The sequence below is a fragment of the Rhodamnia argentea genome, chromosome 2, assembly GCF_020921035.1.
Source record: "Rhodamnia argentea isolate NSW1041297 chromosome 2, ASM2092103v1, whole genome shotgun sequence".
In the NCBI taxonomy this organism is placed as follows: domain Eukaryota; kingdom Viridiplantae; phylum Streptophyta; class Magnoliopsida; order Myrtales; family Myrtaceae; genus Rhodamnia; species Rhodamnia argentea.
The window spans coordinates 30,786,325-30,806,145 of NC_063151.1; the positions used below are offsets into that span (position 1 = coordinate 30,786,325).

A 19,821-nucleotide genomic window follows, 5' to 3' on the forward strand; every position below is an offset into this window, starting at 1 on the left:
AATCCAAATCGACCCAATATAGGTTCCTATGAACTAATCGAAATTCGTGAATTTGCTCACTGCATTCTAACCATCTAAAACCTTAAAGTTAACGGATTGAAAAATTGAAGTCAAAAGACTTTGTAAAAATGCTGGTTGAATAAAACGCACGTACCATCCTTGTTCGCTAGTGAGACCGCGTGGCGAAAATGGAAGAGAGTTCGTTCGGTAGACATGAAGTCAACTACTCGGATTCGTAGGTTGACTCGATCCTACGTTCTTCTGCTTCTTCTTTTTTATTTTGGGTTTCTTCTTCTTGAATTTTGGCGATTTTAGATAACAATTTCACTGCACAGGACATAAGGAAAGTCCAACACTCTACCTAAAAAGCCAGAGGAGGACAAAGAAACTGCCACTCCCGTTTCGTCCACGTCTCTTCATGTGGAAAAGTCATCTCAAGAATTAAATGGGATTTTATTTTCCTTCGAGGGAAGAATTTGCATGAACATCACCTGTTTGAAAAAGAACAGAGAGGAGACAATCCCATTCTTGACCACCTGGAACACGACGTTCATCTGCTTCGGCCATTTTCTTCTCGCATGCTTCATGTTTTTGGGCTGACGGACTATTGACCAATTCCGCCCGCGGGAACGTTCGAATGTGGCTGCGCTATTTCCACGATCTTTCGACGACGGCTTCGTATTAAGGGGATCCAACTTTGAACGCCAAGGCTTTAGTGTCAAGCTTCGTTCCGGGGGGGAGGTTCAGTTCAGGCTTCGTCTTATGGAGAAGGTGCGGGTTTGGTGCTGCTGTGGAGTCTCTGCAATCATCTTCAGCGTCTCTTATGCAGTCTCTGTCTTCTTCTTGGCTATTGGTAGGTCCAGTTTTCTCGTTAGTCGCCTTTTTATTTCTCTCTCTCTCCAAGATTATTTGCTTTTGAATGATTCCTCACGAGACGAACATCAGCCAATCACCAAATCAGAAATAGCATTTCCATCGCATGCTTTCCGGTTTCTTTCCTCGGAACAACCTCGTTGTTCCGAGCACGAAAGGAAAATATCTGACTAGCAAATTTTTCTAATCACTAAGTTTTTGATGTTGTAATACCACATCATCTTTCTAACTGCGATGGCGCCGCGGGATATTACTCTTTTTGCAGTAGGAAGTACACTGGGAGCATTCGCCGGAGTTCTGCTCGGCATAAAAAGCCAGAGGGGCCTCTTCTGTAGCATGGCGGTAGGAGCAATTTCAGGCGGCGCGTTCTTGATTAACGCCTTCAAAACATCCGTTTCTTTCTGGTTCTCCGATGATTGTTCACCTGGCGACCTTCTTCGATGGGTAAGTTTTCAGCTTCTCGAGGCTCGAGATGATAACTTATACACTTTCTAATCCCACTTCTTCTCTTAATAGACTGACTGGACGGCAGAACTTGATGCGGGAGAATTAGTGCAACAGTTCTTGTATAGTCTCACCCTGTTGAGATTAGAGCATACTCTGGCATATGCTGACAATATGATTACCGAAATCGTGGTAGACCCGGCCAAAATATCGAAGCGTTCATTTAAAAGGATTCATAGGATCAGGCTAACAGAGGACCACTTGATGGATTCTTCAGGAAATAGAAACTCCTGCTCGATATGCCTTCAGGTTTGTACTTTTAGACTAGACTAAGAGAATTCAACCCATGACTCATTTTTACCTGGTATTAAAACTCCATTCCTTTGCTTAATCCTCATTCTTGTTTATTGATCCAGGACTTCGAATGCAAAGATGTGGCGAGGAGGCTGCCTGCCTGTCGCCACTTGTTTCATCTGTGTTGCATCGACAAGTGGATTTCCAAGCAAAGGTCTTGCCCTTTATGTAGAAGTCCCATAGTTCAGGTGAATTAATCAGGTTATGCATTCTTTCAGTCAGGTAGTTTAAGCAGGTCGCCAATTCTTTCATTTCTTGGTCTTGGTCTTGGTCGATGGTGAACATGCTATAAGACAGCTTCTGTATTGAAAACGCAACACCTGTAAACATATCCAAACAGAAGGGTCACAAATTGTACTTAAACACAACTCCCTTCATATGTACCTTTTGTTAGGACAGGCTAATATGTCGACACTTGTCAAAGACATTCATGGACTTTGCTCAAGCAACTGTTGACATGTCATGTATGCATTTCCGCTTATCCTTTTGGCATCTTTTGGAACATGCCAAAAGATTTTAACATATATCAGAGGATATCGAACGGTGAGAGCCAAGCGTTGCTTATCAAACCGCAAGAAGCCACCATCTCACACTTATCAGCTGGTGAATGCCGCTTCTATGCTTCCTGAATTACTTTCGCGGTGAACATTCCATTAACAGGTGAGTTGAGCGTTCATAATGTGTCCACTCTAAAGGCAAGAACTAAGAAATTCTACGTGCAGTTCACATCGAACAGATGCGTACAAATTTTCTGTATCTACTCTCCGCGATTCAGATTTGAATTATAAGCATATCTCTCTCCCAACATTCTACAAATATCCGAAACAGTTCATTCAATAAATACAGCCCTGAAAATATAGGGGAGGAATTATAGTTCTACGCGACTATGTATAAGGGAGGAGCATATAAGGATGAATTTGGCTGGAGAAGCTAGTGAGCCATCGTAAGTTGCTCCTTAAAACAGGGGTTGGTTCAGGGAAGCCAACAAAAGATGGCACTGCCCTGGTGAGCAGCATCAAGACTAATCATGTGATGAAATGAACTGATTTTGGTGACAAGCTTGCAGCTCCTTCAGATCAGTTTGAGGAGTCACGGTTGTAGTATTGGTCCAGTGTCTTTGCTGGTATACGGTGAAGCAGCTCGCGAGGGAATATGCGAAGCAAAGTCCATGCCAAGTCAAGAGACTGATAAATATTGCGGGTGTCATAGGCCCCCTGCATCACAAATTTCTTCTCGAACTTTTCAAGGAACTCCAGATAAAGCTGAAATATCACGAAAAGAGATCACGTAATATTACTTAAAATATCAAGTGGACAACAAACAATAGGAAGAGGAGGAGAACATCGAAGCAGGAGAATCCAAATAATTTGAACGAGAACGAGAGAGAGAGAGAGAGACCAGATCCTCAGAAGACAGAGCTTCTTCTCCAACCACAGCTTTCATAGCTTGAACATCTTTCCCAATTGCATAATTTGCATATAGCTGCAGAAAAAAAAGTTCAATACCAAGTACCAGCAGTTCCATAAAGATTAAACTATCTAATTCACAAAGAAATACCTGGTTGGAGACATCAGCATGGTCTCTACGAGTCATTCCCTCGCCTATTGCACTCTGCAAGGTAATGGGTACAGATCAAACACCCGAACTTAATCCAAAGGGAACTAGGAATATTAAACGCAGTAATAAATGTCTTACTTTCATCAGTCGAGAAAGTGATGGAAGCACATTGATGGGAGGATATATCTGTTTCAGAAAAGAAATAATGTATAAACAATGATCTTATTAGTAGTCAAGCCTTCAAGATAAAGCTAAGCACCCTTTGGTATAGTCAGAAAGATTACATTTCCAGCCATACAACCAGAGTATTTGGCAAAGTAATAAATTAAGTGATCTATCACATAAGCAGCAAATGTCATGGAACAAACTAAGGTTTAATTATGTTTGCCACTGAACTAGCTCATTAACTTGTCCTATAAAAGAAGCGTATAAACCACCTCATAAAATGAATGCTTCCATGCACCAAAGTACTTGTATCCTTAGGCTTACAAAAGTAGTAGAACAATTATGCCACTCTTTGGGACAATAACGATGCATTGGAGGAACAATTTTATAAGAACAAAATGTGGTACAAGGAGTCGGGGCGAGTTCTCTGCATCCTAACGTTTGATTGAGCCCGACTCACCTGTCGATTGTGAAGTTGTCTGTCAATATATATCTGCCCCTCAGTAATATAACCAGTAAGATCTGGAGTCGGATGCGTAATATCTAATGAATAAACAGTGAATTATAGACATCTCATCAGCATAACAAGAATAACTATATTAGGTGTGGAGAAATGACTTCATTGCAGACCTTGTATAAGCGTTAAACCCACCATCATTAGGCATAGTCAAAATAGGTATTTGAGTGATGGAGCCCTTTCGCCCTTCAATACGCCCAGCACGCTCGTAAATCGTTGCCAGGTCAGTGTACATGTACCCAGGATACCCACGCCTTCCAGGTACTTCCTCTCGTGCAGCTGATACCTACAGGCAGATGACAGCTCAGAATTATCAGTCAGAAATTGTAAAGGGCTAAGAATTTTTTGGCCCCAAACTGATTGCAAGTCCAGCTGCAGTTTTCCAGTGCTTGAGGAGAAACGAATAAGCAAGGGCTTGCCTCATTAATGAACAATTAACAGCAAGACTAACTCTCATTATATGGTCATTATGGCAACTTTTTTTCAGGCTATCCTTACCTCACGAAGGGCATCTGCGTACGAACTCATGTCTGTGAGTATGACTAGGACATGCTTCCCACAATCATAAGCCAGATACTCAGCAGTTGTAAGGGCAATTCGTGGAGTGATGATGCGTTCAATAGTTGGATCATTGGCCTAAACAAAAGAGCAAACTTCGTAAAATTAAATTTAGGCATCCATATATAACCCACACAATCTACAAACTTGTAAAAATTGCCACAAAGCAAAAATCTGCGACACAATCAACTATCAGCTCATTAGAAATTACCAGATTAAGGAAAAGGGTCACTCTCTCCATTGACCCATTTTCCTCAAAGTCGCGTTTGAAAAATTGTGCAGTTTCCATGTTCACTCCCATAGCTGCAAATACTATGGCAAAATTGTCCTCTTCATCATCCTACACAAATTTGTAATCTTCAGAAATAACAATGAAAGAGAGTGTTTGTACTATTAGAGGAACAGGAAGACTTAGAGCATCGAATCTCAAAGAAAGTAACAACTAAAATAAGATCAGAAATCTCAATAAAAATGCTACATATACCTCGGTAATACCATCAGCCTTCTCCAATCGCTTCACAAGACCAGCCTGGCGGCAAATTTGAGCAGCTATTTCGTTATGAGGAAGACCAGCAGCAGAGAAAAGTGGGATCTTCTGTCCACGAGCTATGGAATTCATTACATCAATGGTGGAAATTCCTGTTTGTATCATCTCTTCTGGGTAGGTTCTTTCACTGGGATTTATAGAACTTCCTAAGAAAGAGAAAAGTTTATCCATTCCATATGAGACTACAAGAAAGTTCTTGGGATTGCCACAGGTGCCATGGAATAAAAACGGATCCATGGCCAATCAAAAATACTGTCACAATAACATAACTCACCAGAAATATCTAGGTAAGCCTCTGGCAGAATTGGAGGGCCATTATCAATGGGCTTCCCAGAACCATTAAATATGCGCCCAAGCATATCCAGGGACACAGGTGTTTTCAGAACCTGCATTAGAAGGGAAATGTAGGAACTCCGTGAAAATTTTCTAAAGGTACTTTTACTTATCTAAGATTAAAGAGAGTAAATGCTGACATAGCTGTAGAGATTTGTGAAGGCAGAAAAACAATGCACTTTTGACAGATCTTTCATGAGGCCAAGGCCATATCATATCCCAAATTATGTCTCATGCTACAAGTGAAATCTTGTTGCCAACATCACGGAACAAAGAAATCTAACTCTTTATTTCTACAGGAAGCTGAAATATCGTTTTATTAGGAAAACTAAAACAAACAGCATGCATAATTACCTCACCAGTGAATTGCACAGTGGTGTATTTGTTGTCAATCCCAGAAGTCCCTTCAAAAACCTAGCGACAAGAGAGTGAAACATGGAAAAGCTTTACATACTGGAAGTCTAAGATGACCAACCACCGGTCACACAAGCATGAGGAGAAACCCATATCCAAATTTTATTGACAGAGAAACTAGTGAATCACAGAACCTACAAAGGTTTGCCAAAAATTAGAGACACGTAGGAAAGACTATTCGCCTTTTTCAGAGCCAAAATAACCGACACTGTGACTGGACTTCCATCACTCAAGAGCCGAGAGGATCTATAATTGCCAGCATGGAATGCTAATTAGACTACTATCATCGTTCTCCTCAAGAAACTCGATCACAATTTTTTGAGTTATTATCCCATATGATGTCCTCACATTTCATCACATGTACCCAAGAAAATATTCTTCATGTCTGCTTTTTCTGATGCTTGCAATCCACGACAGAGATTTCACTAGGTCATTAGCTGAAAGTATTGACCACAACAGTGACACAAATGATACAATCCAACCGACAAAGTTGCAGTATCAAGAGAGCTAAAGGAAAAAAAGAAGAGGCTGGCAACTTAGACTGAACCTGCACAACAGCTTTCTCTCCATCAACTTCAAGGACTTGCCCACGTCTAGTCGTTCCATCTCCCAAGCGGATATTTACTATCTCTTGATACTTTGGTCCCTGATATAACGTAAAATTCATTGAACATGTCAGTAGAGGAGTTCGCTAAACCTCGTAAAATTATAACCAGTGAAATTTACCTTGACTTTGTCGAGTATAACCAATGGCCCAGCAACACCAGAGACAGTCCTATACTCTGCACGTCGTGAAGCAATTGTCTGAACAACCGATAACTAAGACCCAGCGACTAAGGCATGCTAGAACTTCCTCACCTCTTCACTAATACATGTGAAATGATAGAGATTATATAGATCTAAGTATTAAGTGATTTAACCAATGTCATAACAGGGGCAGAAAAAACTTTACAAAAACAAGAAAGCTACATCAACATGGAAAACCTCCGAAACAATACCCCATGATAAAAGGTATGATTCCAACTCCAAGCACAGTGAAATTTAAATGGCTAAAGACATAAGAAGCCACAAACAAGGAGACAAAGGTACTCCCCACAATACAAACAAAGCTTAATTACCAGAGTAATTAATAGTATATATAACCAGTGGACTTCAGGCATCGCAGCAGATTTCCATTGTCCATATAAAAAAATCAGAAAGCGGAGAGGGCCAAAAGCTTACCCATGCCGATCTCCAGAGTTCCCTCTTCCATGTCGTAACTCTTAGATGCCACTCCCATCTTCAAGTCCCAAGCTGCTCAGAAATCTATACAGAGGAAAAGCGTCAACCGAAGTGACCGATCGGGAATGTCTAGCGAGTCACGCGCGCACCCAAACCGAATCAAGAAGTGACTAGAGGATGCCAAAATACACTAAAATCGAACCACTGCTGGACCGAGCTTGACTTAGCACTACTCGCCCACTGCGAAGGATTTTCACAACGCTTTCAGTTCAATAGTCGCTTGTTTCCAGGCGCCTCGGATTCGTGATTGAAACAAGAAATAATCACGACATAAACTCCATTGATGAGCAAAACGACAAGAGCATTAAAACTCGCTCGAGGCTACCAGATTCAAACCTTAGTCAAACGCGTAAAAATTCACAAAATGAAAACGCGATTCAAACCGGAAGAAGAAGAGGGAGAAGATCACCAAAGTTTTTAAAGATGGCGAGAGACAGAATCGACGACGAGACTTGCGCAGAAAACACGTGAATCCAACTCAGTTCAATGCGGCACGCAACGATGCGATGGAGAGACCCGGAACTCACTGAGTCGGAGTGCCGAGATGGAGGAGAGATGCAATAAGGTACGTGAATGGCGTCGTCAATGGAGGAGATGAGGTAGCTTCCTCCCACGACCAAGCTTTGTTTGATAGTTTGTCGCGGATTGGGAGAGTGTTTGGGGAGTCACGTACTCTCTCGCCTTTTTCTCCGGAGGTCGTGAGCGGTTTCACGGGACTGTAAAGAAAAAACTATTTTCAAATAAAGATCTAGAGTTTATTCATTTCCTTAAATAAGGATTTACAGTAAATTTTATTTTAAATAAGGCTATGAACCTATGAGGTGCCTCTTTGTTCAGAAAAAAAACCCCTAGTCTTTTGCATTTTTTCTTCTTTTTTTTCTTTTCTTCTTTCTTTCTTTTTTCACTTATTTTTTTTTCCACACCTTTTCATCTATGGCGGATCTCAAGCAATGACTGTCCACCGGCGAGAGTTAGATGTGGCCATCGAGGTGAGGGCGGCCTCACCCCGCCCAAGCGAGTCAACGGCTTGTGGCCATCGAGACAAGGCTGCCCTCAACGGCCACAAGGGACGGTCTCACCTTCTTCAAATGACGAAAGAGCAGAGATCGGCAAGCTCCAATAGGCCGATAATGCCATCACTACTCCCTTCTAGCTCCGTTGAAGCTCATCACTAACATCACCATGCAGCACCAGATTAACCTCGACATGCGCTCTTCCTCACTCGACAAAGGACAAACCACCACATTTCTCCTCTCTAGATTTTCTCTTTCGGATGATCTCACCAGTGCCTTCTTCTCCTTAATCACCTTCATCTCAACTTCTTTACATCTTTGGAGCTTGGTCACAACAGAGTCCGGGTGCTTAGTCACACATTGACCATCCTTCATGTCGCCGGCCGCCTAGCCCGTTGTAGTCTGAGGACCTTCAGCCGATACCTTCTCTCATGTGACTCACTCCCGTATCTCGGCATTTCTAGTGGGTTTATCTTTCAGTCTGTCCCTCATGGCCGTCGAGGGCGGCCTTGCCTTGACAGCCACTCCTAATTCTCGCTGGTCGCCAACCACTAGCAAAAAGGTATGGGAAAAAACAAAGGAAAAAAGAAATAAAGAAAAAGGAAAAAATTAAAAAGAAAATGACAAAAATGCATTTGATCATGCCCTTCTTTGAAATAAAGATGGCACTTTAGACCCTTATTTAAAATAAGATTCACTTCGGACCCTTATTTGAAAAAACGAAGGCATTTCGGGCCCTTATTTGAAATTTTTCGAAAAAACTCTTTATTCTTTTGGCAAAAAAGTATTTGAGGCAAAGTTCAAAAAGAAAGTAGAAAAGTAAAATTAAAAAGGCAAAGCGCAAATGATAATCATTTTATTCCCGAGAGCTATTTCTTCTATTCAAGTTTCTAAACAGGAAAACGCGTTTAATAATGATGCAAAACTTCTATGGTTGCCTAGCGGTGGACCGGAGAACTACGACCAGCGATCAACACATGGCGAATTGGCGAGCGGCGATAGGGGGGTGAGAAAGAGGGAGTGAGTGATGAAAAGAATTATTATTTATGTTTATGTATCGGAAAAAGAAAAGTAGGAAATTTCTATTTCTCATTTATGTTCCAAACCTATTTTTGAACTAAGTATTTGCCTTAGAAATTAAAATAAAAAAAAAGTATTGGGTAGCCCCGAGCCTCTCTCACCCCAAAAAATCTAGCTTGAAAAAGGAAAATTCAACAATCAATATGGGATAACTCCAACAATAACAATACATATCTCCCATGTGATTGTTAGATCCAAACTTGTTGATAAGTCGAACTCGATACCAGGTGTTGGGCGGTCTTGGATCTCTCTCGCCCCAAAGTTAACTTAATTGATGAGACTTTTCCTCACACTTATAAATCGACCACTAACCCATTTCACAGCCGATGTATGATAACTTCAACAAAATGTAATTATTTTGCCAAACATATTTCTATTCCAAACCTATCTCAGGGAATAGAAAAATAGAGAAATAGATTGGTCATCATTTACATCCTAAGAGTCCCATTCCACGTACTTCCTACACTTGACAAGAGAAACAATGAGTTAATAAAATCATAATTAAATTTGGACGGTAAATAAGAGATCGTTTGATTGCCTTCGCATAAAATTTTTCATTCATTTTTTGAAAGCAAAAAATAGTTGGTCACATTAAAACACTTACACATAAAATTGAATTTTTTAGAAACAATAATCAACATAATTTATCACAATTTTTTTGTAGTCCTATTCTATTTTATTTTATAAGTTACCGTGTGTGCTATGTGTGTGCGCATGTTGAGAAAACCCTACTTTCCCCTTACGCGTCCCCACCCCAATTCCTCCCGAAGGTGGAGATTCGAACCCCCCATCTCCCCCTAATTTATCGCATGAAAAGCAAGAAAAAGACTCCAAATTTTCTTAATTTTGGAGCTTTCGCAATTTGCTTTTACTCTGTACAAATTATTTGGCAGCTTCTCAAGTACATAAAAATTGACATTAGCATTGCATTTGGACACATAATTTTTCAAACTTCAAATATCGACCTGAAAAAATAATAGATACACTATACTTCTTTCGGAATGGTATTTTTTTTTTTCTTGAAAGTATCTTATTTACAATCTCACTCTTGAACCCCAACATGAATATAACCTATTTTGGTTGATTCTAAAAGGCGCTCTTAATTTTTTTTACTTTTCAAGGGAAATGTCATATTCAATCGCAACTCCGTAATACTAGCTATTTGCATGTTTCATGTGAGACTCCTACAAATCTGAGTTATACGGGCATAATAGCATAAATGATCCATGAACTTTAGTCCGATGTGCAATGTGATTCCTGAATTTTTTATTTATGCATCGAGGTATCGAAGTTTGGCTCGAGTGTTTAATGTCATCCCTAAATTTTAAAATTGTTCAATGTGATCCATAAATTACGGGTAGATGTTCAATGTAGTCCCTAAACTATATAAAACTGTCTACAAAATTAGGGACAACATTGAATATTGGATCAAAATTCAAGAATCATTTTAAACAAATTAAAAATTCAGAGATAACATTATATATCGGACCCAAGTTCAAGAATCATTTTGTCGTTTTCCCATGAGCAAATGGGAATATATACTTAATCAGAGGCAAAAGTACAGCAGGAGTGCTAATATTTGTGTATAGCGCTCACTTTAGTGTCAATATTTTTTTTGGATCACTTCAGTGCCAAATCGGAGAAAAAACGATCACTTAAACGCCAATTTCGGCAAAAAAATGATTATTTAAGTGCTAATTCCGTCCAAACAGTACAAGTGACATTTTTTTTTATTAATTTCTTACTATTTTGTGGAATTCTTTTAAAAAAAGTTTGTCCACATTGCGTCCACGTGGCAATTTTTCTTTTGAAATTCAGTCCACTTAGATGCCACATGGACCTAAAAATTAAGTTAATTTTTTTAAAAAATCAAAAGTAAATAGAAAAATAACTTTAAAAAAATTAAAAAAAAGCTTGCATTTGTAGCGGCAAGGGCTACGAGGCCTTGCCGCCGCCGCCGCTCACCATTGCCGGCAGTGGCCGACCGGCCACGGTCGGGCCTCGCCGACCCCCGGCAAGGCCTCGGCGGGGTCGTCGGGGATCGACGAGGGCCGTAGCCCTCTCCACCGCAACGTTAGATTTTTTTAAAATATTTTGTTTTTTTTATTTTTTTAGCTTATTTTCAGCTTTTTAGTTTATTTTTACTTTTTTTAATATTACATGGATTTTTTTATTGATTTTTATTTATTTTTTGCTGACTAGGATGCTCCGGGGAGCCACGTATACGCCACGTATGCTTTCCGGCGATTCTCATTAGAGTTGACACTGAAATAATTATTTTTCAAAAAAATTGGCACTTAAGTGATAAAAAAAAATATTGACACTAAAATTAGCGTTATACATAAATATTGACATTCTTATTGTACTTTTACCCTTAATTAGATTTAGGACCTCATTCTACCGCTAGGATCAGTCCTGGCTGAGCGAAAATAAAAGGGGAAATTATAAAATACCCCGTTTCCATCACTGTCATGCTTCCACATTCGACAAAGTGTAACTAATTGATTGCCTCAGCAATTATCGTGTCGGATATCAATCGATACGTGAATGCATTGGCAACTTCATTGATGGGTCCACGACAGCGATTCAAGCAGGTCGAACATATGGAACGAGAAAATCGTGAGGCAGAGAAAAGAAAACGACGGAGGATGATGCTTTTTCGGCCGTAGGAATATCCCATTTCCATCGCCCCGGGGGACTTTAAAAACGACAAGACTTTTCATTCGAATGCGGAGCCAACGGGGACGATGCGGGAATGCGCGTGTTAATGTCGAACTTGGACGGCCATCTTACCGAGAGTAACCGGGTCAACGCGTCCGGGTTTCGGGTTCAAATTGGGCCTCCCCGCTAATTTTGGGAGAGAAACCGGATGTGAAGTATTCAAATGAGGATTCTCAATCTCAAGGGTCCGACCCTTTTATCTAAATGAACAACTTTACCTTATAGAGACGTTTTCCCTTGGCTGATAATTGGCAATACTCGGCGACAATTGCCGGGGGAATTAATGCACTCTATTGAGAACGCTCGACGCTTCCACAATGCATAATACATGAATGGCTTTTTTATTAGTAAAGGCACCGCTGTAGTTGCCAATGAGATGGGGTTTAAATGATGTTCTATTCTAGACTAAACAAGTATGTTTGGTTCGTTGACAATCCGTTTTCAATGAGTGGGTTTTGTTTACTCGAAACTGTTATATGATCTTTTGACGGGTCATTTAGAAATTCCTTTATCACTTGCCCTCCACTCTCGAGCGCTCAAGAATTCTCAAGAGTGTTACGTCATGAAAATTTGAGACCGAAACTTATAGGTGAGGTGCTAGCAAATTAAGACGCCATTTCCTTTTGAATGATTGTATCTCCATTGTGTATCGGTACCTGTATTAAGGCTTGTAGGATCTCTTTTTCACATAACACCGTTCACTTCTCCCATCTTCCCAAATTTATCCTTTGTCTCTTTCAATCTTTTGCTTTCATCTCCCTATATTCATTATTCAGGGAGCTCGATTAAACGGCAGCCTCGGATTCACAACCAGACATTGCATTTCCCCAAGTAGAGTCCTCCACGCGCTCCTCTTCTAGATAATATCAAGGTCCTTTGCTCCCTCCACTTCACAAATTCCCCTTAAGCTTCGTTGCGATTGCAGCATGCGGTTCGTCTTTCAGCGATCCTGGAAAGGATTATAGGTTTAGTGCCGGTAGCATCAAGAGTACAATTACGTCCCCGACGGCGTAAGGGCTTTCGTCCTCCGGGAATCGGCTAAATCCGGGTGGTCTATGGCCTTCACCTCGGATCATTTAACCGACGACCTAGGCCTTCCGTCTTAAGTTGGCGTTCCTGACAGCCGAAGGCTTTCATCTTAAGAGAAGTCAAAAGAGATGCGAGTACAATGAAGAATGGACAACGACGAGGGACCATAATTCTGCATAGACACGTCCTTCGTTTCCGCATTTCGATTGTCGAATGGAGCGTACAAGGCGATGGGCACGAGCTTGGAATGGGATTCCATCCGTTGAAATTACGATGACGAACCAAACGATTGCGAAACAATAGTGCGTCTAAATAATACGAATATTAACTGTTGGGGCATAAATGTTGATTGAAACGGAACACTTGCGAACATTGGATTTGCACATAAGCCGATTGGCAAGTCACATGTAGATTGCGAGGATATGGCCCAAAGCTTAGGGTGTGCATGAAAACACTTCTCCATGAAAAATCAATTTCTGATTAGAAGTTGATTTCTCTACTTCTCCTCAAAAGTATAAGTTGATTTTTCTATTAAGGGTGCGCATGGAAACACTTCGGAAATTGCATTTCTCTGCCAGAAGCTCATCCGACGGAGAAATGTGTTTGATAAAAACTTGATCGAAGTAGAAATTCATTTGGTAAAAAAATTGACTTCTGATAGGATTTTTCACTTTTTGTAAGATTTTTCACTTCTGATAGGATTTTTGGCCAATTTTGAGAAGTAAAAAATTTTAACTTCTCGACTCCAGAATAACTTCTTGGACCACACCCGCCTCCGCCGACCACCGTTGTTGTGACCGGCGGCCGCCGACCACAGCAGCCACCGCCCTCGCCAAACGCCGCCCCCGCCGCCGGAGACCGCCACCGACGATCGGCGATGACCGCAGCCGCCACCGCCGCCGCCTCCGCCGACCACCGTTGTTATGATAGCCGGCCGCCGACCCGACCCGCCCTTGCGCCTCGGCCCGCCGTGCCCTCACTGACCACCGCCGCCGAAGATTTTGTTAATAATGTTTCAAAAGAAGAAATTTTCAACCGTTATCAAACGAATTTTTTCGATCAGAAGTCAATCTAGAACATAAGTAGAAAAATCAATTTCTACTTTTGAGAAGAAGTAGAGAAATCAACTTCTGATCAAAAGTTGATTTTTCATGAAGAAGTGTTTTCATGCGCACCACCCTTAGAGATCGCTGATTTGCGTAATCTTTTATCACAAGTTGTTTCATCCTCATTTTCGTGACTAAACAATTATTTCATCGTTCTTGCAACATCGGTGTTAAAGTACAAAAAAAAAGTTTTAAATATATTGCATCGGTATCAATTCAATTCCAAATATTTCAATTTGATTAATTTAGTTCTAAACAAATTGACCACTTAAAAAATCATTGACATGGACGTTGATCATCCTATGTGGCATGGCCAGAGGCGACATGGATAATTTTTTAATTTTAATTTTTTTGATATTCTTTGTTATTTTTTCCTCTTTTTTTTTTTGTGTCCTTCCCTTTTTGCCCAAATGTGGGGCACCCTTACCTAGATCTTGGTGAGGGACCTCATTGCCTGGAGTTGTAAAATTTTTTTATCCATATCGGCATCGGTCGTGCCACGTAGGACAACCGATTTCTATGTTAGCGATTTTCAATCAAAATTGGCTAGATCGACTACATTACGAAATCGCCAAAAGGCTTGACCCTAAATTGATTCAATTGAAAGATTCAAGATTGAATTTGTACAAATGCAATACCTCTAGAATTTTTTTTCCATAGTTTTTTCCCTCGAAGAATTTTCTTCTCATTAACTTTCCCATTTATGATTTTCTCAAACGAGCATTCCGTGGTGGGGAGGAAAAATCAAGACTTTGAATAGTCAAAGTAAACGTGAGGAAGACAAATTATGGACTTCTAGAAGAATCCTCCAAATAAATTACGATAAAGGTCGATACAAGGATCAAATTGGCTTGCTTTATCGAGTTTCATCGAAATGATGATTCGTTTATTTCATAAAAAATAAATAATTTAAAAATATATATTTAAAATAATTATCTATATCGTTTGAAATAATTAATTATATCAATTGAAATAGAGGGATTCTTCAAACAACAAGGAGCTGGGTCAACTATTCGATCAAATGATTTTCGATAAAAATTTTTATTTAAATATTTTGGTGAATGATGAAAATATAATTTATTTAATATATTGATATATAAGTAATATTTTTTAAAGACATATTGTTTAAATTTTTTTTATTTTTGGGGAAATGAATAAATGCGAGCAAGGACTTTTATTTTATCACGGAACAATTATTATATGCTGTGGTAGAGTGCTCGCAATGGCAATGCACATCAACCGTCGTGATTCCTACAATGAAATTAAACCCGTGATCCAATGGCTCTGATTTCCTGAGAGCAAATGCATTTCCATCCTAGCGTATCTAGGTCGGAACCATAGAATCCAATCCGAAGAAGTTGGAAAAAACCATTGAAGACAAAGTTGACGGCAGCGGAATAAAGAGAACATGCGCCTGGTTCCACCTTACTACCAAAGAGAGGCCATCCCACTCACCCTCTCGCCAGAAAACGATACTAAAAGCCATGGCGACACCGAGAACTCTCTCTTTCCTCTTCCTCTTCTTCTTCTTCTTCTTCGTCGTCGTCGTCGTCTTCGCTTCGGGGGCGATCGCGCAGTCCCTGCCGCCGCCGAGGCAAGACGGCTTCGTGTACACCGATCACCGAGTCGACTCGGACACCGTCGTCGTCGAGGCGTTCCTGGACCCGGTCTGCCCGGACAGCAGAGACTCCTGGCCTCCCCTGAAGCAGGCGCTTCAGTACTACGGCCCTCGCGTCTGGCTCGTCGTTCACTTGCTTCCCTTGCCGTGCGTGAGCGTCTCTCCTCTAGCTTTCACTTACGTAGCTCTAGCTCATTCGTCGCGTGTTCTAGTTTCATGCTCGAGAAGGTCGAATGACTCGAATTGAATCCGGCTTCGATGGATTTAGCTTCGACGACTTACTCGGATACACGAAGCTGATTTTGGTTTTCTTTATCTGGATCTTTTTTTATATTTTTGGTCCTGATTGACCGATGACTTCGAATATTGTGCAAGCGCCGAGAATTACTCGGTTTCCACCTGATCGGGTTACAACTTGCATCATCGCTAGAAGGCTGGTCGTTTCGTCGTCCTTGGTTTTTCTGTTTTTTGTTTTTTGGAACTGCTCGGACATTTGGATCTCACTTGTGTCTCGTACTGAAAGCAAATTCATGTCGAGGTTCTTGAATTCTACCCGAGAGGGATTCAATTTGAATTTGTGCTTACATTTTGTATTTGCGTGGCTCAGAATGATGGGAAATTTGCTGACACATTCCTTCATTAACGTCGTTAATTAATTCCCAGTGCACGTATCGTTCCAGTAAACCAACAGAAGCACCAAGATTGGCCAGGCTTTCGAGCCTTCAATCACACTCTTGTAATGGCCACTACCGCCAGTCGTCAGGAAAGCAAAAGTTCTTGAGCAAAATACTTAATAAACAAATAAAAATAAAGAAAGAAAGCGGGAGTTATGGTTTACACCATCCATTCTACGTTCATGAATTCAGGAGCAATTTACCTTGATGATGTCTCACATTCAGGAACACCGACTGGAATCTGTAATGTCTTACTGCTAATCCAAAATAGCGAAATTAGGTGGGAATCTATAAGTTCGCCCTTTTTGCTCCCTGTTAGGCATTTATGGACCAAGTATGATGTACAAAAGTTATTCGATAGTGGTTGAATAATTATATTTTAGAATGCTTGATGACATTTGGTTATATCTTTTGTGCTTGCAGTTACCACGACAATGCATATGTTGCATCCCGTGCTTTGCACATCGTAAACGCGCTGAATACTTCTGCTACATTCCATTTGCTGGAGATGTTTTTTAAGCAGCAGGTTGGTATTACTCACACTATTGCCTTGGCTATCCATTAGGGGAAGCTCTGGCCCTTGCTTTGCTTGCAGGGGTGTAAAACCCCAAAAGCCCATTTTGTAAATATTTAACTGTGCGTCATTGTATACTCATTCCTACTGCACAAATTCCATGATCAATGCATTGAGCTTGATTGATATTATTTGCAACTTAAGGACTTCACTCCTTGAAGTAGCTTTACTAGAACAATCTATTCCTGTTGTATGCATTGGATGTACCGCTGTCAAATCTCTAAAGTCAGGCTTCAAGATCCTTATGGTGCTGTTGGACTCTTGGATTCTGTTGTCCTAAACCTATCTTGCTCCAATTCTGGGTTTCTGCAGAATATTTAGCGAGTTCCTATTATGCTGATCGAATGGTCCCTTTGACTTGAGGTGAGGCTAGAGTAGAAAACGAGGTTTTATGCGGAAGTCTCGTGGTGTATATGTAAGTCAACAAGAACTGAAGAGGAGAAGATCATTAGATGCATGACTATGGCATCTAGCAAGTTCTACCCACCACGTGACTTTTATGATTGATTTCCCAGCACGTGTTCATCCAGTAGATCCAACGCTGCATTATTCCTTCTTCAATTCTGCCTCTTCAAATATACCTGTTTCTGCACTATCTTTGTCATGAGCCTGATTGAATCAAGTACGTGAGAGAAGTCGAAAAGCGGTGGTTGATGATGTTGCTACAAAAAAATACATCATTCTTCACTGTAGTGACTCAAAGAGCTCTTCCCTACATAACATGAGATTGACTAAATTTCATCCATACAATCAAACAGGAAAGATTCTACAATGACCAGACGAAGAACATGTCAAGGGCTGCTGTTGTGAATTCTATTGTGAAATTTGCTGCACAAGTGGTTGGGAACTCCTACTACTCTAGCATTGCATCAGGTTTCAATGACCGGTTAACTGATCTCAAAACAAGGGTATCTTTCAAGGTAAGAACAGATCAACCACCTTTTCTTTTGCTATTAATGATCGAAATCTTAGCCTAACAAGACGACTCGTGTTATTTTTGAAAGATTGATGTTTATTATCTCGGGTTTATCATTTCCTGATACCTTTCCATTTACCCTTTGGCCGTGCAGTATAGTACTTCAAAAGGAGTGTATGCAACTCCGTCATTCTTCTTAAATGGATTCTTATTGCCCGATGCTGGCTCCCCTATAGATTACAATGGATGGAGGAGCTTTATCGATCCACTGATTGCTGCACAGGGACAAAGAAGATAGGAAACCATTCACTTTTCCAAGTGAAAAACCCGGTTCTAAAATAAATCAGACTATGTCTTACTTTGCTCGATGTCATTGAGTTCTATTTCTGCAGAGAAGCAGAGCTTCCGGGATCTCTCTGTTGTATGCAGTCATCTATCTGACTATAAGCGAATAAATCGCCCAGTAAAATTCTGGTTATCACACTCTGGCTTGCAAAATATCTTACTAACATAAACAGGGTCTTAGTAACAAGTGTCGTATTGGTAGATAATAGAAAAGAATGCGTGTTCAACCGCTTTAGACATTGATGAGAAAGCTAGTTCAAATAGTGAACAGGTCACATTTCCAATCACATCTTATGAGGGGACTGTGTTGCACCTTGGAGCTAACGCTAGTCTTGGGTTCTGTCACAACGCGCATGGATGGAAGCACCAATTTGGGAGGCAGAAAAGGTAGAAGGATGCATGAAATTCTGTGGACCGCTTCCTCGGAATCTATATTGGACTTCATTTGCTGATGTGAATTTATGATGGGACTTATCATTTCAATGCCTTACAATTTTCTGCCTACATGTAAAGAAAGGCCCTTGCATGGAAAGGGTGTTGAAATGGCACGCCTTTGCAAACTGTCAATGTGAATTCCACATGGACGATGGAGAAAAAAGCTGGAGTTTGTTTGGGTCCCTCGGAACCCAATTTGAACGGAAGCCTGAGTACTTGTGCTCTCTATATTGGCCCATTATGTTCTCGCCGTAAAGCAAGGTCACTGCTACTCTGTGTTAGGATTGGGTAATAGTAACGCCATGAGCCAGCGTTTGAACGCGTGGCGCTCTTGGGTCCATTTATTTGAAGAAAAACTGTACCGGAAAATTATTTTTTCGATTATTTGGTATTTGCATGACGGCGGAAAACTAATCGATTTATGAAAAACGTTTTCTATGGACCGAAACAATAAGTTTAGATTGGGGGAAAATAATTTTTCCTTCTTATAAGAATGAAATCATTTTTTCTGACTCATCAAACAAACGAGAACTATCCATTTTCTTTGAAAAGTGATTTCCACATAAAACATTTTCCTTTATCGTGAATTTTTCTATGAAACAAGCGACACTCGATTAGCGAGAGCATTTACATTAAGTATCGCAAAAAATTAACCTCCTCCCAATGGATACATTGCACAGAATATCAATTCTGGAAGTTCAGACTATGGTTCCCGTCATTCATGTTACCAAGAGAAATGGAGTTCCAATGAATCAAATTGCTATTTTAAGTGAAACTTATCACAATGTATGTTTAAATTGATTGTTTAATTGAAACTTATCATAGTGTGATTCCACTAAGGTTGGGGTTTTAGAAGCAACTCAATTGATGCGGCGATCTTTAGAGTTCAATCACAACGAAGTTACACAAATCTCGTAATCTGCTACGGTTATTATTTTATAGTTTATTAGCGTTTCTCCCCTAAAAATTATTTCAGAAAAAAAGTTGCCAAAAATCCTAAACTATGCCCACTATAACGCATTTATCCTAATTTTTTTTTAAATGACACCAAAAACTCTAAATTTGGACCGTGTGACATATTTACTCCAAGTTTTTTTTTTTACACCAAAATCTCAAGCTTTTACCGGTGTGAAACATTTATCCCAAATAATTTAATTATGACACCAAAAATCTCAAACTTGTTAACTTTAAACTTGGACCGTGTGACATATTTACTTCAATTTTTTTTTACACCAACAATCTCAAGCTTTTACCCGTGTGAAATATT

At 40.3% G+C, this 19,821-nt stretch overlaps 3 protein-coding genes across 6 annotated transcripts; 2 read left to right on the plus strand and 1 right to left on the minus strand.

Moving 5' to 3' along the window:
* Positions 1 to 525: 525 nt before the first annotated feature.
* On the plus strand, positions 526 to 2,161 carry LOC115734704 (NEP1-interacting protein 1-like). 2 transcript variants are annotated; one of them, XM_048274750.1, is made up of 4 exons: positions 526 to 853; positions 1,142 to 1,317; positions 1,390 to 1,626; positions 1,734 to 2,161. In XM_048274750.1, exons 1-4 carry the CDS (start codon positions 763 to 765, stop codon positions 1,866 to 1,868), a joined length of 639 nt encoding a protein of 212 aa, XP_048130707.1. In that variant the 5' UTR covers positions 526 to 762; the 3' UTR covers positions 1,869 to 2,161. The 2 variants fall into 2 exon arrangements, with proteins under 2 accessions (XP_048130707.1, XP_030521465.1); XM_030665605.2 differs by having other exon boundaries at positions 531 to 853; positions 1,139 to 1,317.
* A 213-nt stretch (positions 2,162 to 2,374) lies between these two features.
* On the minus strand, positions 2,375 to 7,767 carry LOC115734687 (V-type proton ATPase subunit B 2). Of its 3 annotated transcripts, none has more exons than XM_030665585.2 (15): positions 7,571 to 7,767; positions 6,984 to 7,067; positions 6,489 to 6,544; positions 6,310 to 6,408; positions 5,703 to 5,762; positions 5,290 to 5,401; positions 4,953 to 5,161; positions 4,680 to 4,808; positions 4,409 to 4,546; positions 4,046 to 4,196; positions 3,854 to 3,936; positions 3,367 to 3,414; positions 3,229 to 3,282; positions 3,070 to 3,153; positions 2,375 to 2,933 (listed from the first exon to the last, which is right to left on the minus strand). In XM_030665585.2, exons 2-15 carry the CDS (start codon positions 7,039 to 7,041, stop codon positions 2,748 to 2,750), a joined length of 1,467 nt encoding a protein of 488 aa, XP_030521445.1. In that variant the 5' UTR covers positions 7,042 to 7,067; positions 7,571 to 7,767; the 3' UTR covers positions 2,375 to 2,747. The 3 variants fall into 3 exon arrangements, with proteins under 3 accessions (XP_030521445.1, XP_048130702.1, XP_048130703.1); XM_048274745.1 differs by having other exon boundaries at positions 7,453 to 7,767; XM_048274746.1 differs by lacking the exon at positions 7,571 to 7,767 and adding an exon at positions 7,186 to 7,442.
* Positions 7,768 to 15,415: 7,648 nt separating this feature from the next.
* On the plus strand, positions 15,416 to 18,257 carry LOC115734696. Its single transcript, XM_030665598.2, has 4 exons — positions 15,416 to 15,757; positions 16,708 to 16,810; positions 17,617 to 17,778; positions 17,929 to 18,257. Exons 1-4 carry the CDS (start codon positions 15,477 to 15,479, stop codon positions 18,070 to 18,072), a joined length of 690 nt encoding a protein of 229 aa, XP_030521458.1. The 5' UTR covers positions 15,416 to 15,476; the 3' UTR covers positions 18,073 to 18,257.
* Positions 18,258 to 19,821: the final 1,564 nt, after the last annotated feature.

Excerpts from the sequence above, each read along its gene's own strand:
- LOC115734704 (XM_030665605.2), top strand. The coding sequence starts at position 763 with ATGGAGAAGGTGCGGGTTTGGTGCTGCTGTGGAGTCTCTGCAATCATC. Across the intron at positions 1,318-1,389 it reads CTGGCGACCTTCTTCGATGG|ACTGACTGGACGGCAGAACT; the intron begins GTAAGTTTTCAG and ends TTCTCTTAATAG. Across the intron at positions 1,627-1,733 it reads CCTGCTCGATATGCCTTCAG|GACTTCGAATGCAAAGATGT; the intron begins GTTTGTACTTTT and ends TTATTGATCCAG.
- LOC115734687 (XM_030665585.2), bottom strand. The coding sequence starts at position 7,041 with ATGGGAGTGGCATCTAAGAGTTACGACATGGAAGAGGGAACTCTGGAG. Across the intron at positions 6,545-6,983 it reads AACTCTGGAGATCGGCATGG|AGTATAGGACTGTCTCTGGT; the intron begins GTAAGCTTTTGG and ends CACGACGTGCAG. Across the intron at positions 6,409-6,488 it reads TTATACTCGACAAAGTCAAG|GGACCAAAGTATCAAGAGAT; the intron begins GTAAATTTCACT and ends ACGTTATATCAG.
- LOC115734696 (XM_030665598.2), top strand. The coding sequence starts at position 15,477 with ATGGCGACACCGAGAACTCTCTCTTTCCTCTTCCTCTTCTTCTTCTTC. Across the intron at positions 16,811-17,616 it reads AGATGTTTTTTAAGCAGCAG|GAAAGATTCTACAATGACCA; the intron begins GTTGGTATTACT and ends ACAATCAAACAG. Across the intron at positions 17,779-17,928 it reads AAACAAGGGTATCTTTCAAG|TATAGTACTTCAAAAGGAGT; the intron begins GTAAGAACAGAT and ends TTGGCCGTGCAG.